General features: G+C 44.7%; 4 protein-coding genes across 4 annotated transcripts; 1 reads left to right on the top strand and 3 right to left on the bottom strand.

Moving 5' to 3' along the window:
* The first annotated feature begins 2 nt into the window (after positions 1-2).
* Positions 3-1232, top strand: fgf1a (fibroblast growth factor 1a). Its single transcript, XM_057042537.1, has 3 exons — positions 3-171; positions 535-638; positions 729-1232. The coding sequence occupies exons 1-3, from the start codon at positions 6-8 to the stop codon at positions 927-929; spliced, it is 471 nt and encodes a 156-aa protein (XP_056898517.1). The 5' UTR covers positions 3-5; the 3' UTR covers positions 930-1232.
* LOC130530936 (NEDD4 family-interacting protein 1-like) lies at positions 1040-4611 on the bottom strand. Its single transcript, XM_057042535.1, has 8 exons — positions 4403-4611; positions 3672-3768; positions 3397-3536; positions 3195-3282; positions 2919-3043; positions 2735-2801; positions 2551-2661; positions 1040-2262 (listed from the first exon to the last, which is right to left on the bottom strand). The coding sequence occupies exons 1-7, from the start codon at positions 4436-4438 to the stop codon at positions 2555-2557; spliced, it is 660 nt and encodes a 219-aa protein (XP_056898515.1). The 5' UTR covers positions 4439-4611; the 3' UTR covers positions 1040-2262; positions 2551-2554.
* Positions 4612-5192: 581 nt separating this feature from the next.
* gnpda1 (glucosamine-6-phosphate deaminase 1) lies at positions 5193-6988 on the bottom strand. Its single transcript, XM_057042533.1, has 6 exons — positions 6551-6988; positions 6299-6400; positions 6043-6225; positions 5770-5954; positions 5518-5692; positions 5193-5442 (listed from the first exon to the last, which is right to left on the bottom strand). The coding sequence occupies exons 1-6, from the start codon at positions 6672-6674 to the stop codon at positions 5381-5383; spliced, it is 831 nt and encodes a 276-aa protein (XP_056898513.1). The 5' UTR covers positions 6675-6988; the 3' UTR covers positions 5193-5380.
* Positions 6989-7288: 300 nt separating this feature from the next.
* Positions 7289-13674, bottom strand: hspa4b (heat shock protein 4b). The gene is made up of 19 exons (XM_057042521.1): positions 13377-13674; positions 12790-12847; positions 12525-12665; positions 11495-11617; positions 11137-11236; positions 10868-11001; positions 10534-10778; positions 10368-10444; positions 10139-10290; positions 9952-10058; positions 9724-9857; positions 9388-9572; positions 9183-9275; positions 8803-8958; positions 8583-8708; positions 8362-8469; positions 8167-8286; positions 7911-8072; positions 7289-7813 (listed from the first exon to the last, which is right to left on the bottom strand). Exons 1-19 carry the CDS (start codon positions 13481-13483, stop codon positions 7607-7609), a joined length of 2535 nt encoding a protein of 844 aa, XP_056898501.1. The 5' UTR covers positions 13484-13674; the 3' UTR covers positions 7289-7606.
* Between the last annotated feature and the right edge of the window lie 432 nt (positions 13675-14106).

The raw sequence follows: 14106 nt of genomic DNA, 5'->3' as shown, positions 1-14106 counted from the left end.
GCGTGATGGCGGATGACGGCGCGGCTGCATTCGATGTTCAGGCTGTAGGTGGCGGTTTCCCGCGAGACTACCGGCGTCTGACGCAGCTGTACTGCATGAACGGCGGGCACCACCTCCAGATCCTGCCCGACGGGACGGTGCAGGGCCTGCGGGACGACGGGGACGCACACAGTAAGACCGCAGACACTCTGCGCATTTTTACATCCAGGGCAGGCCTGCGATGTGGTGCGTTCAAGTCCTGCCGGAAACTGCAGGTGTGTCGGATTGAAAAATCACGCATTCACTTCCTGTCGGCCACTGAAGGTGTGTCGGGTCCAAAGATGGGAGTGAAGGTGTCCGTCTAGAACAAATAGTGTACAGAAAGATTATAGCGGCCTATGTGCAGAAAGAATGACACAGCGGCTGCTTTCTCCGAGCGTATGTGAAGTATCTAAATTACCGAAACAAAAATTAAAAATGCACTTTCATATTACTAGAATTAGGATTTGTTACTTTCTAAATAACATATTTAGGGTGTTTGTGTCTTCCCCCCAGCTGTTTTAAAGCTTAAAGCTGTTGACAGGGGTGTCGTGGTCATCAGAGGCACGGAGGCCGCTCGGTATTTGGCCATGAACGACGAAGGACGACTGTACGGCTCGGTGAGTAAACGCAGACATCTGCAGACATCTGGAAGAGATGAATCACTTACTTCTACAGCAAAACTAACCATAAACTCTGGTCGCCCTCAGCCCACGGTGACAGACGAGTGTTACTTCTTGGAGAAGCTGGAGGAGAACCACTATAACACCTATATGTCCCGCCAATACCAGGACCGGAACTGGTACGTGGCCCTGAAAAAGAACGGTAAACCTAAGCTGGGGCCCAGGACTCATGTGGGACAGAAGGCCGTCTTCTTCCTGCCCCGACAGGTGCAGGACAGCAGCGAGTGAAGACGTGGTGTCACCTGCAGAAACCCTCAGATGTTCATGTAACGCCATTAAACAGAACAGCCTTGATGCCTTCACTGCCCCGCATATGAATACACACAGTAAGAAAATCAGGCATTTAAAATGACGTTTAATGGAACACTTAACATTACCTGTACAGTTAATATCAGCCTAAACCCAAAGAGGCAGCTCTACATCACAGGAGTAAGCAGGCTGGTTCTGTGCTAAAGCCATAACAGAGACGACACGAAATCACGGTGTGCGCGAAGCTGACATGCTCTAATAAAATCTGTATCCTGCAACGCAGCACGGTTCGTGCTTCACGGCGGCGACCTCAAATCGTGACTTCCTGTTTTTCAAAGTGCACATGCATCCAACATTCTTTGATCTGGTCTCCCCCGCGCCCAGGTGATGACGCCTACCGCCGTCTTGTGAAGTATGTGAGGGGTGGAAGAAAGCTTTTCCTGTGGCTTTTAAACTTAAGGCAATTAGAAAACTGATCGACTGCATTCAAAAAAGTGATCGTATCAACAAGTTAAATCAAGAGAGCCAAGCCCCAGTTCTGCAACGTTCCCACGAACTTTGAATCACTAAAAAGCTACGAGACTGCAACTGAAATTAGTTTTTCTTTTAAAAAGAAAGAGGACCATGAACCATGTAAAGTGCTCACGTGTCCTTAAAACATTAACCTCCCTTCATTGTCAGCTGACCTGCTGTCATGGTTGTGAGTTTGCGCCCGTCTGCTTTTAAGGCTTCGGCTTGTTCGCGTTTCAAATTTCTGACATCTCGAACAACAAAACAAGCACCTGAGCCAAGGTGGAAGGTTATCAGTCTGGGTTACGTCATCGGTGGAGGTTGTACTGGCCAACAGCGCCCCCTCCTGGTCAGAGCCGGCCAAATCAACAGTTCGGAGAAGCGTTTTGAACATGAGTCTATTCAGACAACTGGAATATAATAAAATCAGAGAAGTGACACTAGCGCCGTTTATAAAGTGTGTTTTCATGCTATGGAGCATCTACGCTGGGTTGTGTTGATTAATATGTGTATCTCCTTTGACTGAGACCAACACATGCTCGTATGCTTTAAACAAAGGACATAAGGCCTTACTGATACATTACAGACAGATGCAAATAGCACGTCACATTCTCCACTAATGAGTACAAGGGCTGATCGATATGGACCATTATGCATTAATAAACTTTGAACAAAACGGACAACCGATATGATTGCAGGTTATTAGACGGAGTCGTCTTCATCTTGAATCCCGAAGCTCTGAAGCTGAAGAGTTGGTGCCCGTGTTGGCCAGTTCCAGGTCTTCCACAACCAACGTCCAGGACTGGAGTGGAGAGAAGATATATAACGTATATTAACAATAGGAGCAATGCCTTTACTGCTTCTTTACGTCAATGCTAAGATGTGTTGCCAACACAGGTGATGAAGTCCTTCATGGAACATCACTATTGTGAGTGCAGTAAAGATCCAGCTGTGGAGAATTAACCACTCTTATCCTGGGTCCAAATATCAATAGCAAGCTAAAAGTGCTTTGGTCACAACTCAATCTGAAAAGATTTTTTTTTTTTAAATTTGCAGTCTCTGAAATAACTACAGGATCATTCCTGCTTACCTCTCTAATAGATGAAGAGAACCCTTGTTCGTGGAAGAGGGGCATAAGTGGGATCTGCCAGTTTTCGGACTCTGGAGTAGTTAATGAACCCTCTGACAAACAGCATGAAGCCTGGACAGCAAAGAAAACACTGACGCCAATCTGGAGACCAGAATGAGTTAAGCTAAAACTGCCCTCAACTTACCCAGTGCCAGGAACACCCACCACAACCAGTACTGCCCATCAAAGTAACCGGGGAAATAGGTGGAGAACTGGAGGAAAGAGATGGAATCTGTTAAAAGCCGAGTAGAAATGTGCAGTTACACTGAACAGCCATTAAGTTAAAAGGGCTGGGCTGGGCTGGGGGGGTTCCACTTAACGGCTCTTACCCTGACGATAAGAACCCATTTGATGAGGGACAGACCGAAGCCGGAGATGGCTCCATATCGACCGGCGGCTGATGATGTCAAACAGAATGACAAGAAGAAGCCGATCCAGTTGAAGAGAAACGCCACTGAAGGGAGGGGAAAAGGGTGTAAATGAAGACAGAATTACAGTTTGCCTCCAAATCCTTTCAAACTAAAAGCACCAAGATGTAAACGAATGGCTGTAAAATGAAAAAAAGAAAAGAAAAAAAGCTGTTGAAATAACTGATGAGATCTTACTGAAGAAAGTCAGCATGAAGATGCCATCGTTTCCTATTCTCAGCTGGTCAGCATCTTCAAAGTCATCCCTGGCCACAAAGTCGTCGTCCTGCACCAGCAGCAACACAATCGCACACACGCAGCATCAGTCATTTCTGTTTCCCTTCATAAATGCACGGGGGAAAACTGCTGTTAGCTCATAATGGATGAAGTTCAGCTCTACCATGACCCTTCCAGCCACCAGGGGAATGGCTGCCTCTTCTTTGCTTCTCTCGGCTTCATCATAGGTGGGCAAAGTGGTGGCGACGTTGTAGGAAGGGGGGTTAGGAAATCTCCCTCCATCTTCTTTATATTCAAAGAACGCTGAGAAAGATCAAGATAAAAACAAAATTCACTGGGCCTTCCAAGAGCAACGGTCAAAACTAACATCTCCCGCGGAGTTCTGAAAGATAAACACGCATAAGCCAAAGGACAGCGTCCATCTCTGGCCGCACCGACCTGCATTTGCAGCAGCGATGGTGCTGTAGGGCGGCGGTGGAGCGTCCAGGGCTTGACCTTCCTGGGACGGTTGCTCTGGCTCCTCTTCATTCACCAGCTGAGGGAAAGTCAACATGTTACACAGAAACAGGGAACCCAACTAATCACAGTCAAAAAGAAAGAATGTGCTGGTATCCAACCGTGCACAATAAGCCTAAATCATCATCACTGCAACAAGTGGGTGGCAGTGTGGCTTTTGTTTTAACCTTTAAGCTTTCCAATGCAGATTATCTCTGGAAACTGTTGCATAATGACAACACCACCACAACTGCGAGGGTCAGTAAAGTTAAAACCCCAGACATCCGCGGTCACCATTACGTTCCTCTTCTATAGATGTAGGGCTGGTTATATGGCTTCAGACCTGTCAGTTCGTGCTGTGGTGTCTGTTCCAAGGCGTTGCAAAGGGCAAAACGCCTCTAATGGGGTTCAAGTGTCACTCTTCGGAGAGCTAACGAGTTCCAAGCTAACTGCTAAATGAATCGGGACACACGGGCTTCTATTTAATCAAATATCATAAACATACAATCTCAGGGTTAATATTCTCGCTTACAGCATCATCTTATCAGGCTGACCCGCCAGCAAATCCAGTTTTATTCCGTTTTTTTCCTTCCCCAGATGCTAAAACTGACTAGCCTGCTCAGCAGCCACCAGCTAATGCTATCAGCCGCCTTTAAACAGCTTCCAGCACATACCTCCTGATATCTGACGCCGCCGTTTGGTTCTGCCATCGTGGAAGAGGAGCGAAATGTTTAAATGTCCTCTCGCCACTCCAAGCGTCGAAAACCCGTTAACTACACGAATCTGACTTGGCAAATCGCGACGCTTTAGTGGGCTGCCGCCTCCTTCCTTCGCTACCTCCGGACACCCTGGCATAAGTAGGCTCGTGGTGCCTTCACGTGTCGTTGGATTTCTCAAACACCATCTGTGATACTTCCACGGACGCAAATCATACCATTATTGATTAGTGTTACTATAAGTGGGATTACCATTTCATTATTAGTGTCAAGGAAACGTGATGGGAGCTGGACGCGCTGGTCTGATGAACAGGATCCTGGCTGTGGGTTCAGAACGCTAATGTATAGGAATCAACTAGGTTTAAGGTATGGCTGCTGTCTATTTAATGGACACCAGCAGTAAATAAATTGAGGCAGTATAATGCGAGATAGTTTGCTTTATAATCAAAGCTGCTTGGCCTTGACCTGTTGGAAAATCCTTTGATCTTCATTTTGTTCCTCCACCTAAGTTTATGTGACTGCCGGCTTTTGTTTCTTAGTAAAATAATTCGAGATGTTATTGCTGGATTTTTAATGGCATTTTTAGGAAATGTTATTAATGGGCCAGGAACAGTTAACTAAGATAATAGGCCAAGGTGCTTTCTTTGATCATAAAGATGTCTGCTGTTGGAGCACTTTCCCCCCATAGTTTCAAATTGATCAATGATCATACTGTAAAGGGGAAAAAAATACACACAAAAGGACCATATGTAAAAATGGAATATTTATTGAAAGAGAACAAATCAAAGAAACTCCAGACCATCATCCTAATTGAAGATTATACCCGCAAACCGCAGTCAAGCAAATCACTGCTCTCATATTTTGATTTTATTAAGAAATGAAATTTTTTTTAAAAATGGAGTGTGGAATGATTACTGACGTTCAAAAAAAATTATCTCATTTCTTTTGGAGCTCTATGTGGGGTGTTTCCACCAGCTTGTTGTGCATCTGCATCAACCCTGTAAAAAAAAGAGTTTTTAATCAATCTATAATCCAAAATAATTTACGTAACTGCCACATTACATCAGCGTCACCTTGAAAGTACTTGACCGTTTTGACTCGCAGTTCCAAGGTGGCATCCTCATCGCACACGAAAATGGACTGTGGGTGCTGCTGGAAGGCAGAGACCGTCCACATGTGATTCACGCCTTCCTCTATAGCTTTGGCCAGAGCCAGAGCCTTGTGTGCACCCGTGATGAGAATCATCACCTAAAAAGCAGTAAAAAAATAAAAATAATAATCTGAATACGCACAAACATGTGAGACGGCTGTTGTCCAGCACAAACCTCTTTTGCATCCATGACAGTGCCCACTCCCACGGTCAGGGCACTGGTGGGCACCCTGGAGAGGTCTCCATCAAAGAATCGTGCATTAGCAATGATCGTGTCCTTGGCCAGGGTCTTCACCCGAGTCCTGGACACCAAACTTGAACCTGGCTCATTGAAGGCAATGTGGCCATCCGGGCCAATACCTAGGGAGCACAATGTGGAATTTTAGCTTTCTTTTTTTGCTATGAATCTAAATCTACTTTTGAAACTTATGGGTGGCTGTTTGATCACCTCCGACAAACAGCTGGATCCCACCAGCCGCCGTAATCTTTTCCTCGAAGGCTTCACACTCCGCATGCAGGTCAGCGGCGTTGCCGTCTAAAATATGAGTGTTTTCCGCCTTTATGTCGATGTGCTTGAAGAAGTTATTCCACATGAAAGAGTGGTAGCTCTCAGGGTGATCTCTGGGGAGACCTGGGCAGGGTTTTACGACACTCCATGATCAACTGATTGTGCAATTCCTGAAAGTGAAATGACTCCAGCTTACCAACATATTCATCCATGTTAAAGGTTTTGACATAGTGAAACGAGACTTCTCCATTCTTGTAAAATTCGATCAGTTTCTTGTAACAACCCAGGGGGGTGCTTCCTGAAGACAGACAATGCTGACAATGTGAAAATAAAGTCACAGGACTTGAAATAAAAAGTTCTACGCCTCTAACGAACTTCTGCAACCCTAAGTGGTATTTCTGCATTCATTATTGTGCTGCTTAGAAGTCGCCAGTAAACTTCTGCTTACCTGTGGGAAGACCCAGGGTGAAATATCGATCCGGGCCGGGATTGAACAGCAAAATCTTATTCCTGATATATTTTGCAGCCCACTCACTCGCCTCATTGTAATCGCTGAGGATGATCAACTTCATCGTCGTGGTGGAGCAACACGAGAACCCCGAATAGATTCCTTGACAAACGAGGACGCAACAAGCCTCACCGAGACTTTAAACTCGCCAAGCTATCGAGAATTCTATCAACAGATAATGCAGGAATTGCAAACGCTAGCAAAGCAAAAAAAAAAAAATAAAACGCAAACCTGACGCAAGAAACGGAGCGTGCACGCAATTTCTACGAAATTTCTATATATGAAATTTTAAATGTCCTTAAAAAAATAAAATAACAGCGCATTCACAATACAAGCTTAATGAAAACAGCTTCAGAAGGCGTCAACGATGTCATGTGACTGTTTTATACACCGTGATGTGACGTCATATCCGCCGCCGCTGTGCTAACGTTATCAGATTTTTAGCTTGTTTGCTACCAAAGAGGAACGCTCCTTATTCCGAAAGTTGGAGGAGGGGGGAAAAAGTCCCCGATGGTTTATAAATAAGCATTTATAAAGGTTGTTGATATATTTACGGAAATAGCGTCATGGATAGCAGGAAGGTTAGAGGTTTTAGGTTAAATAAGGGAACCTGAACATCTCAAATCCATTGTTAACTCACATCGCCAACTAAACAAAAAAATCCAGGGAAAAATAAGCTTTTGGCAGGTACTTTATTTTAAAATCATATTGTGACAGACCAGGACACATACAGACCACACAACAGAAATAAATACCATCATGTGTACAGCGCATACTTATAAAACAGGCTTATTGCGGCTGGCTTTTCATTAATATCCAGAACATGAAGAGGGCATGCTATGTCAGAGAGACCACCAGGAGCTGGATTCAGTGTGCTAATTGCCTGCTTTTAGACTGCTCAGTGCAAACACTTGACCAAACTCAGATTACCACCAGGGCTGCATCTCAATCTGAAACATCCAGCTCCCTGTTCAGCTTCAGGCGGGCGTTACTGCTTTAATCAAGGTCCATCTCGGGCTTGTTTTCTGTTGTTTCTGCCGCGCTGCCCCCCGTGCTCTCAGTCGTTCCCTTGTCGGCACCCTTTTCCTGAGATTCCGCCTCTCCATTGATGGGCCCGTTCTGCTCTGCGGGCGCCTCCTCTTTAGGAAGCTCAACTTTGGGTTTGGGCTTGGTCACAATGGGGTTACAGGCGGAGAAGAGCTCCTGAAAACAAAGGATTGGCAATCATTTCGCCACGGCTGTGATTCTCAAGAGTCGAGTTTCCTCAGCTCTAGTTAAATGTGCGTTTGTCCCTACTCACCCTTATTTTTGCCTGGATGTCTTTGACTTTGACAGAGGGATCCACCGACAAGCTCATTTTGCTCTGCTGTCCCATGGCACTGTTCATCCATATCATGGCATCACAGGTCAGCTTGTCCACTTTGGTCACATCTGCTTCATCTAAATGGTCATACTGTTCATCCTGGAGATTAAAGAGCCACATTAGCATTGACTTCATGCACGCTTGATTTTGCGTCACCTAAAGCTGAACGGATATTCTCCGCTCATGGGTTTACCTTCATTTTGTAAGCTTCCACAAATTTCATGTATTGCTGGATTTGTCTACCCATCTCTTCAAAAGCTTTAGGCCTCTCTTCAGCCTCTGTGTATCTCTCCATGATGGGCTGTCCCAGTTTCTGTAGGCAGTGACAGTTACACGTCAGTAAAGACAGAAACCGGAACAAATCCACGCGGATAAACAGTCATGTGACCTTTAACTCGGCCAGTTTGTCGATGTACATCTGTTTGGGTTGGTCCTCGCCATCTTCGTACAGCCAATTTTCAGTATCCTCTAGTTTTAATGACAAAGCATCTCGGTCCTGCGCAGCACATAGACAGCTCCAATCAACTCAAAATAAATAAATAAATGTGTTGTCAGCTCAACTATGGCATATCTTAATTAAAAAAAAAAAAAGCATGAGGGTTTGCTTACAGATTCACTGACAAACTTCTCCAGCATCCCGTGAAGCTTGTCCCTCATGTCGTACACATACTCTTCAACATTATTCTTGGCGTCATTCCTCTCCTTCTCCAGCCTGTCCTGCATGATCATCTTACCCTGAGGAGAGTCCAGACAGGAAATGATCAGCACCTCAGCACAAATCAAACTGGGAAAATGACAATTCAGTGGGTGGATTCAATCAAGGAGTTACCTCGTTCTCCACAAATAGATTGAGCATGTCGACGGCCAGCTGCCACTGCGGACTGTTTTCAATGGGTAGCTCCAGCATTTTTGTTTTAACTTTAGGCTTTTTGGCTTGAGGCGGCTGGTCAGATTTTTTCTCGCCTTTAGCCTCCTCTGTGGTGGTCTAAAAAAGATTCAAGACTCAATATAGAAATCACACAGCACGCAAAGTACTGACACCACCCTGCTCAAGAAGATATGGTGGTTTGTTCAATATCAGATTCATGGTGATGGATTCGTCTTGATTGACTCTGGTAGGCTGCAGCGCACCTCATTATAATCTGTTAACAGGTCACACGTGGCTTTGTCTCCATTTGTGATCCTAAAAATACAACAAAAACTCCTTACCTCCATTTCTTCATTCTCAGGTGTCTTTTCTTCAGGTTCTTTTGGGCTGTCTCCCTGATTCTGCTGCTCATCCTGATCAGTCTGCATCTTGTTCTGATGAGCAAATACGTCCGACCATAAACACAGTAGTAGCGCAGGTGTTACTGCGATATAACATGACGAGTCCTGTTTCCCACAGTGGAAAACAAGATTTGTGGGGCCAAACCTGCTCGTCTTTGTCGTTGGCCTGCTCCGTCTCCATAGGCTCCTCCGTCTCATCAGTTTTATGAACTTCAACCAAGGAGGCGCTGGACACACTGAAAATGCCGTGGATGTTGACCCGCACTTTGACCTTCACCTTAGAGCTCTCACCAGATGCCTGCGGGACGACTTTCTGGATAAAGAACTGGCCTGTGGGGGGGGGATGTGATTACATGTCATCTGCATATCAGAACTGGGTTTAAGCATTTTAAATAAATCATCAACCAATGTCACAGAAGAGGCATCCCGTCCAATCCAGCTACCCTGACAATTATTACTAATAGAAGCTGACGTGTCTCACCAATAGTGGGATCAGGGTATGGCAACTCATTAGGACAGTTGTAGTAGGCCTCCAAAGAGAAAGGCTCTTTCCGGTAGAAGGTCAGCACTTTGGAAAAAGGAGCAGCGTGGTTCCTGGGAAATACCTCACAATCACTGCAACAAGAGGAAACGTATTCTTATTGAGAAGCAAAGTAAGGTGGGCTCATGAGCCCGAAGCAGCCATCGAATAAAGGAGAAGAGCGTTTACCTGAGGCCTTCCTCTGCAGCAGACTGCCATTTCAGGGAGATGGGATAAGGAACAACATCTGTGGTGGAGAATTCTCGCACTTTGAAGGCAGGTGACAGAATCGCACACTGAAGGCCAACAAGCAATGTTCCGTTAAGAGCTGAACATATCAAAACAACAACAAACAACTTAGGAACCTGTGACACACCTGCAGAGCGCATCCTCGGGCTACAGCTTCATCAGCATTCAGTGTGGTGCTCAGCTCCTTCCCAAAGAATTTGCTGATTCTCTCTTTGACAGCTGGGATCCTGGAAGCACCACCCACTATCTCCACTGCATATATGTCTTCCTTTTTCAGTTCTAATGGGACATAAAAACAGTTTGGAACCCATCTTACAGGCAAGACAGAAAAATGGACAATCCTGGATGTCACTTACTTGTGTTTTCCAGGAGACTCTGCAGGGGGGCCTCAACACGAGCCAAAAGATCAGCACACATGTCCTCAAACTGACCCCTTATACCAGGAAATTTAGAACAAAAGACTGTTTTCATGGCTGAATGTGGTGGCCACGGTACAACTGAGACAAGGACGTGTTGTTTTACCTGTTCATTTTTCCAGAGACATCAATGTCGTTCATGAAGCACTCGATATTGAGTGGCAGGTCTGATGAGTTGGCACTCATTAGCTTTTTCAGCTTTTCACACTCCTGGTAGAGCCGAACCAAGGCCCTTGGCTTTGACTTGACGTCAAGCTTGTACTTGTTGCCAAACTCCTCACAGAAATGCTTCACCAGAGCCTCATCAAAGTCTTTTCCTCCAAGTTCTGGGTCAGAAGCAGTGGACAGTATCTGGTAGATGTGAAGACAGAGCCAAGAGAGTCAAACAACGGATGGGTCTATTACTTGCGTTAGACATGTTAACTGCTGCCTCTTCACACCTTGAGTTTGCCTTTATTAAAGGCACACACTGATGTTTGGTATCCAGAATGGCCCACGTCCACAAAGACAACATTCCTCGCTTTCTCCTCAGGAGCAGGGAGATCCTGTTTATAGATCCCATATGCCAATGCAACTGCAGGGGAAAGTGTGCAAAATTATTATTATTATTATTATTATTGTTAATACGACACCTGCTTCCAAAAGCAACATTTAGAAACCTGCGGCAACCTGCCAAAGCCTGTGCCCAGACTCCTCCAACCATACCAACCTGCAGTTGTCTCATTCATGAGCCTGAGGCAGTTGAGACCTGCGATCTGAGCAGCATCCAACACTGATCTCCTCTCAGCATCAGAGTAGTAGGAGGGAACCTGTCCACAAATATGACATTTCTATAGTTATCGCTATACCATTACCTTGAAAGCGCTTGCTTGAGCTAAACCTTCAAAAACACATGCACTGCAATATCTGCCTGCCGCTTTCATAAAATTCTGGCATCCAATTAGAACATGATGTCACCTCAAATTTTCTTTTAACCAGTTTCAACAGGCAAGAACTGAACACATCTGTGTGAGAAGTCTCTCTCTCTCTCGCAGAGATCACACCTTTCTCAACACAACCATACTCACAGACACAACGCAGTCAGCAACAGGCTTCTTAAGCGCGCTCTCCGCTGTCTCCTTCAGCTTGGTCAACAGCATAGCGGTGACTTGTTCAATGCTGAACACCTTTTCTTCCTCCAAGTACATCACCTTCAAAGAACAGTCAAGACAGAGTTACAAATGTACACAATCTCTAAATACATACAAACTGACAAATGGCATAAACGGGTGACTTCAGAGATTAGAATTGACCTATGCTTGGTGAAAATCAAATCAAAAATCTCAATCCGGCAGCTTTGTGACATATAAATAATGTAACAGTCTTTAGGAAAGCAAAATCAAGTGATTTCCAAGCACAGAACAAGCAGTCGGACGATATGGACAGTTCATCCTATAGCTCCTTAAACCTCCATGCTCTTTAGAAACATTATCTCAGTTCAGACATTGCTGAAAGAGCCATTTCACAACTGCAACCAACAGTTGCCCAACACCACACGTATAATAAAATGCTCCTTATGGTCGGTTGTCAGGGATAATCATTTCATTCAGTTTCATTATGTGTCCTGTTTGAGCCACCTGATTTGATAAAGACGTTTTAAAAGATCACGTAGGATTGTCCTAGAGAAATGGTCATCTTAAATAAGCCATGACACGTGTTTGGATGCCGATCTCTTGTTCAGCTGTGTATGATAAGATCCAGGGTGGCAACAGGAACAGTGAGTGGAGTGAATCTGAAAGTGACCTAGAATGTTTGTATCGTATTGGACAGGTGGGCTCTTTTGCATAGTAGTGCATCTATTACATATATCCTAAAACCATCTGCACACAGATGCTTATTGAGTAAAAGACAATATAGGATGCTTCAAAATGATGCAAACAACTTGAAGCCTGATATCACCAAAATGGTGCACATACAGCACAGCTAGCATCACTAAATAAATAAAACCCGTGATGACAGCTTCACTTATGATTAAAACAGATTTATTTAGCCTCTCACACTAATACAATGGAGCAATTTTCAGGTTAAACTAGTCTTTACTTGTAATTGTTCTCTTACCTTGATACCAGTAGTTCCACTAGGCATTTGTGCAATGTCATAGACCAGACTGTTTTTCAGGCGCTGCACAAAAGGGTCTGAAAAGGCCCTTCCATGGAACCTCTTGAAACCTTGGACAGTGTTTTTGCAGTTCGTGACAACCTGTTGAATTAAAATGCTTATTAAGCTGTATGCAACGTTGATCTAGGCCGACTACATTCCTCTATTCGGGCATTATTGCCGCACCTTTCATCAAATGAATAATCTGGGCTCTGGGAAGACATACCTGGCTTTTAGCTGCTGCACCGATGGATCGGTTTCGGGCTCCAAAAGACACACATGCTCTAAAACCAGAAAATAAGTTTGTCAACTCTTTAATTCTTAACAATGAGGCTCTTTAATTCTGATCTAATAACGTGCGGTTATCAACTACTGGGATACTTTTGTGTGATCTCCTATATTTATTACTCTCCCCAGATTTTTTAGGGAGTTGTGGTTCTAAATGTTCAGTACAAAGGATTGGAGCGTTTTGACAGCCGAGATTTGGCCTCCTCCAGGCAAGCGCTCATTCACACCTGCTGCAAAATGATTTCCGATTCTTAACCTTTACAATACCACCATTTTACTACAGGTGCGACGAGAAACGTTTCATCGGGCTCAGGCGATTTCAAAAGTCCGCATAGAATTCCCTTTCGCAATGGTTTTAGCCATCACATGCCGTTTTTATTATAGTTAGCATGCTAACTAGCAAACTAGCGCATGGATGTTAGCTTCTACAATTAACCTCCCACGGTTAATCAACACTTTGTGTGTTCCACCTGAAACTGCGACACAAATACCATTTTATAAAGTAAGGCCCGTAATTGTACTCACGGTGTAGAACGATCACTGTATTCATTGGCAACTGTTTCAATGCCTCCGGCTCGGGCTACCGCTACATAGCAATTCATGAACCCGACGTCAAATCCGACAACCGACATTTTCGCTGTGTAGATCTAAAGCGCACAGGTCAGAAAAAAAAACCCAAGAAGAACAAAATAACGGTTTAACGGTGAAGGTGACGGCTACAATGGATGTCGCTCAGATACACCCTTCTTCTTGTTCCATGAAGCTGTGTAACAGCATGCGGTTCGCCGGGTGATGCGTGACAACGTTCCGGAATTTTCTCTGTCCCCGACCAATAGCATCACGCGACTCAAAGCCCCGGTGGCGCGACACCTACCGGTCACGGGGAGAACTACACCGAGCTCGACCCGGCAACACGCAGCCTGTCTAAACTGTCTTTGATTTGATCATAAAAAGCACACTAAAAGGAATGCCAGCTTCCTTGATTGTATCTGAAGATTGTCCACGTTTGGTGGTGCAACTCTGTAATTACCGCTGCAAATTAACAGATTAAATGCGTGGCTTTTGTGTTTTAATCGTTCATGTCCGGGGTAACTGGTGCTTATTGGCGCCTTTAAAACCAACACCTAAAACAATATTTTTCAGTTAAAAATGACGGACATGAACGCGCTTTTGAACATGAGCACATAGGATGGCTTGCACAGCCATTAAGTAAAGACTCACTCTGTGCCAATACCAAAAACTGCAGCCCATTAAT

Source organism: Takifugu flavidus, chromosome 9 (assembly GCF_003711565.1).
Source record: "Takifugu flavidus isolate HTHZ2018 chromosome 9, ASM371156v2, whole genome shotgun sequence".
NCBI lineage: Eukaryota > Metazoa > Chordata > Actinopteri > Tetraodontiformes > Tetraodontidae > Takifugu > Takifugu flavidus.
Note: the sequence above shows the minus strand (reverse complement) of the source record. Positions and strands in the feature narration are given on the sequence as shown.

Coding starts and splice junctions, on each gene's coding strand:
- hspa4b (XM_057042521.1), bottom strand. CDS start 13,483: ATGTCGGTTGTCGGATTTGACGTCGGGTTCATGAATTGCTATGTAGCG. Junction 9,276..9,387: donor CCAACGACAAAGACGAGCAG/GTTTGGCCCCAC, acceptor TTTGCTCATCAG/AACAAGATGCAGACTGATCA. Junction 8,287..8,361: donor ACAAACTGGCCGAGTTAAAG/GTCACATGACTG, acceptor CACTGCCTACAG/AAACTGGGACAGCCCATCAT.
- gnpda1 (XM_057042533.1), bottom strand. CDS start 6,674: ATGAAGTTGATCATCCTCAGCGATTACAATGAGGCGAGTGAGTGGGCT. Junction 6,226..6,298: donor TAACATGGATGAATATGTTG/GTAAGCTGGAGT, acceptor AACCCTGCCCAG/GTCTCCCCAGAGATCACCCT. Junction 5,443..5,517: donor AACGGTCAAGTACTTTCAAG/GTGACGCTGATG, acceptor TTTTTTTTACAG/GGTTGATGCAGATGCACAAC.
- LOC130530936 (XM_057042535.1), bottom strand. CDS start 4,438: ATGGCAGAACCAAACGGCGGCGTCAGATATCAGGAG. Junction 3,537..3,671: donor CATCGCTGCTGCAAATGCAG/GTCGGTGCGGCC, acceptor GATCTTTCTCAG/CGTTCTTTGAATATAAAGAA. Junction 2,662..2,734: donor GTGGGTGTTCCTGGCACTGG/GTAAGTTGAGGG, acceptor TTTGCTGTCCAG/GCTTCATGCTGTTTGTCAGA.
- fgf1a (XM_057042537.1), top strand. CDS start 6: ATGGCGGATGACGGCGCGGCTGCATTCGATGTTCAGGCTGTAGGTGGC. Junction 172..534: donor GGACGACGGGGACGCACACA/GTAAGACCGCAG, acceptor TCTTCCCCCCAG/CTGTTTTAAAGCTTAAAGCT. Junction 639..728: donor AAGGACGACTGTACGGCTCG/GTGAGTAAACGC, acceptor GGTCGCCCTCAG/CCCACGGTGACAGACGAGTG.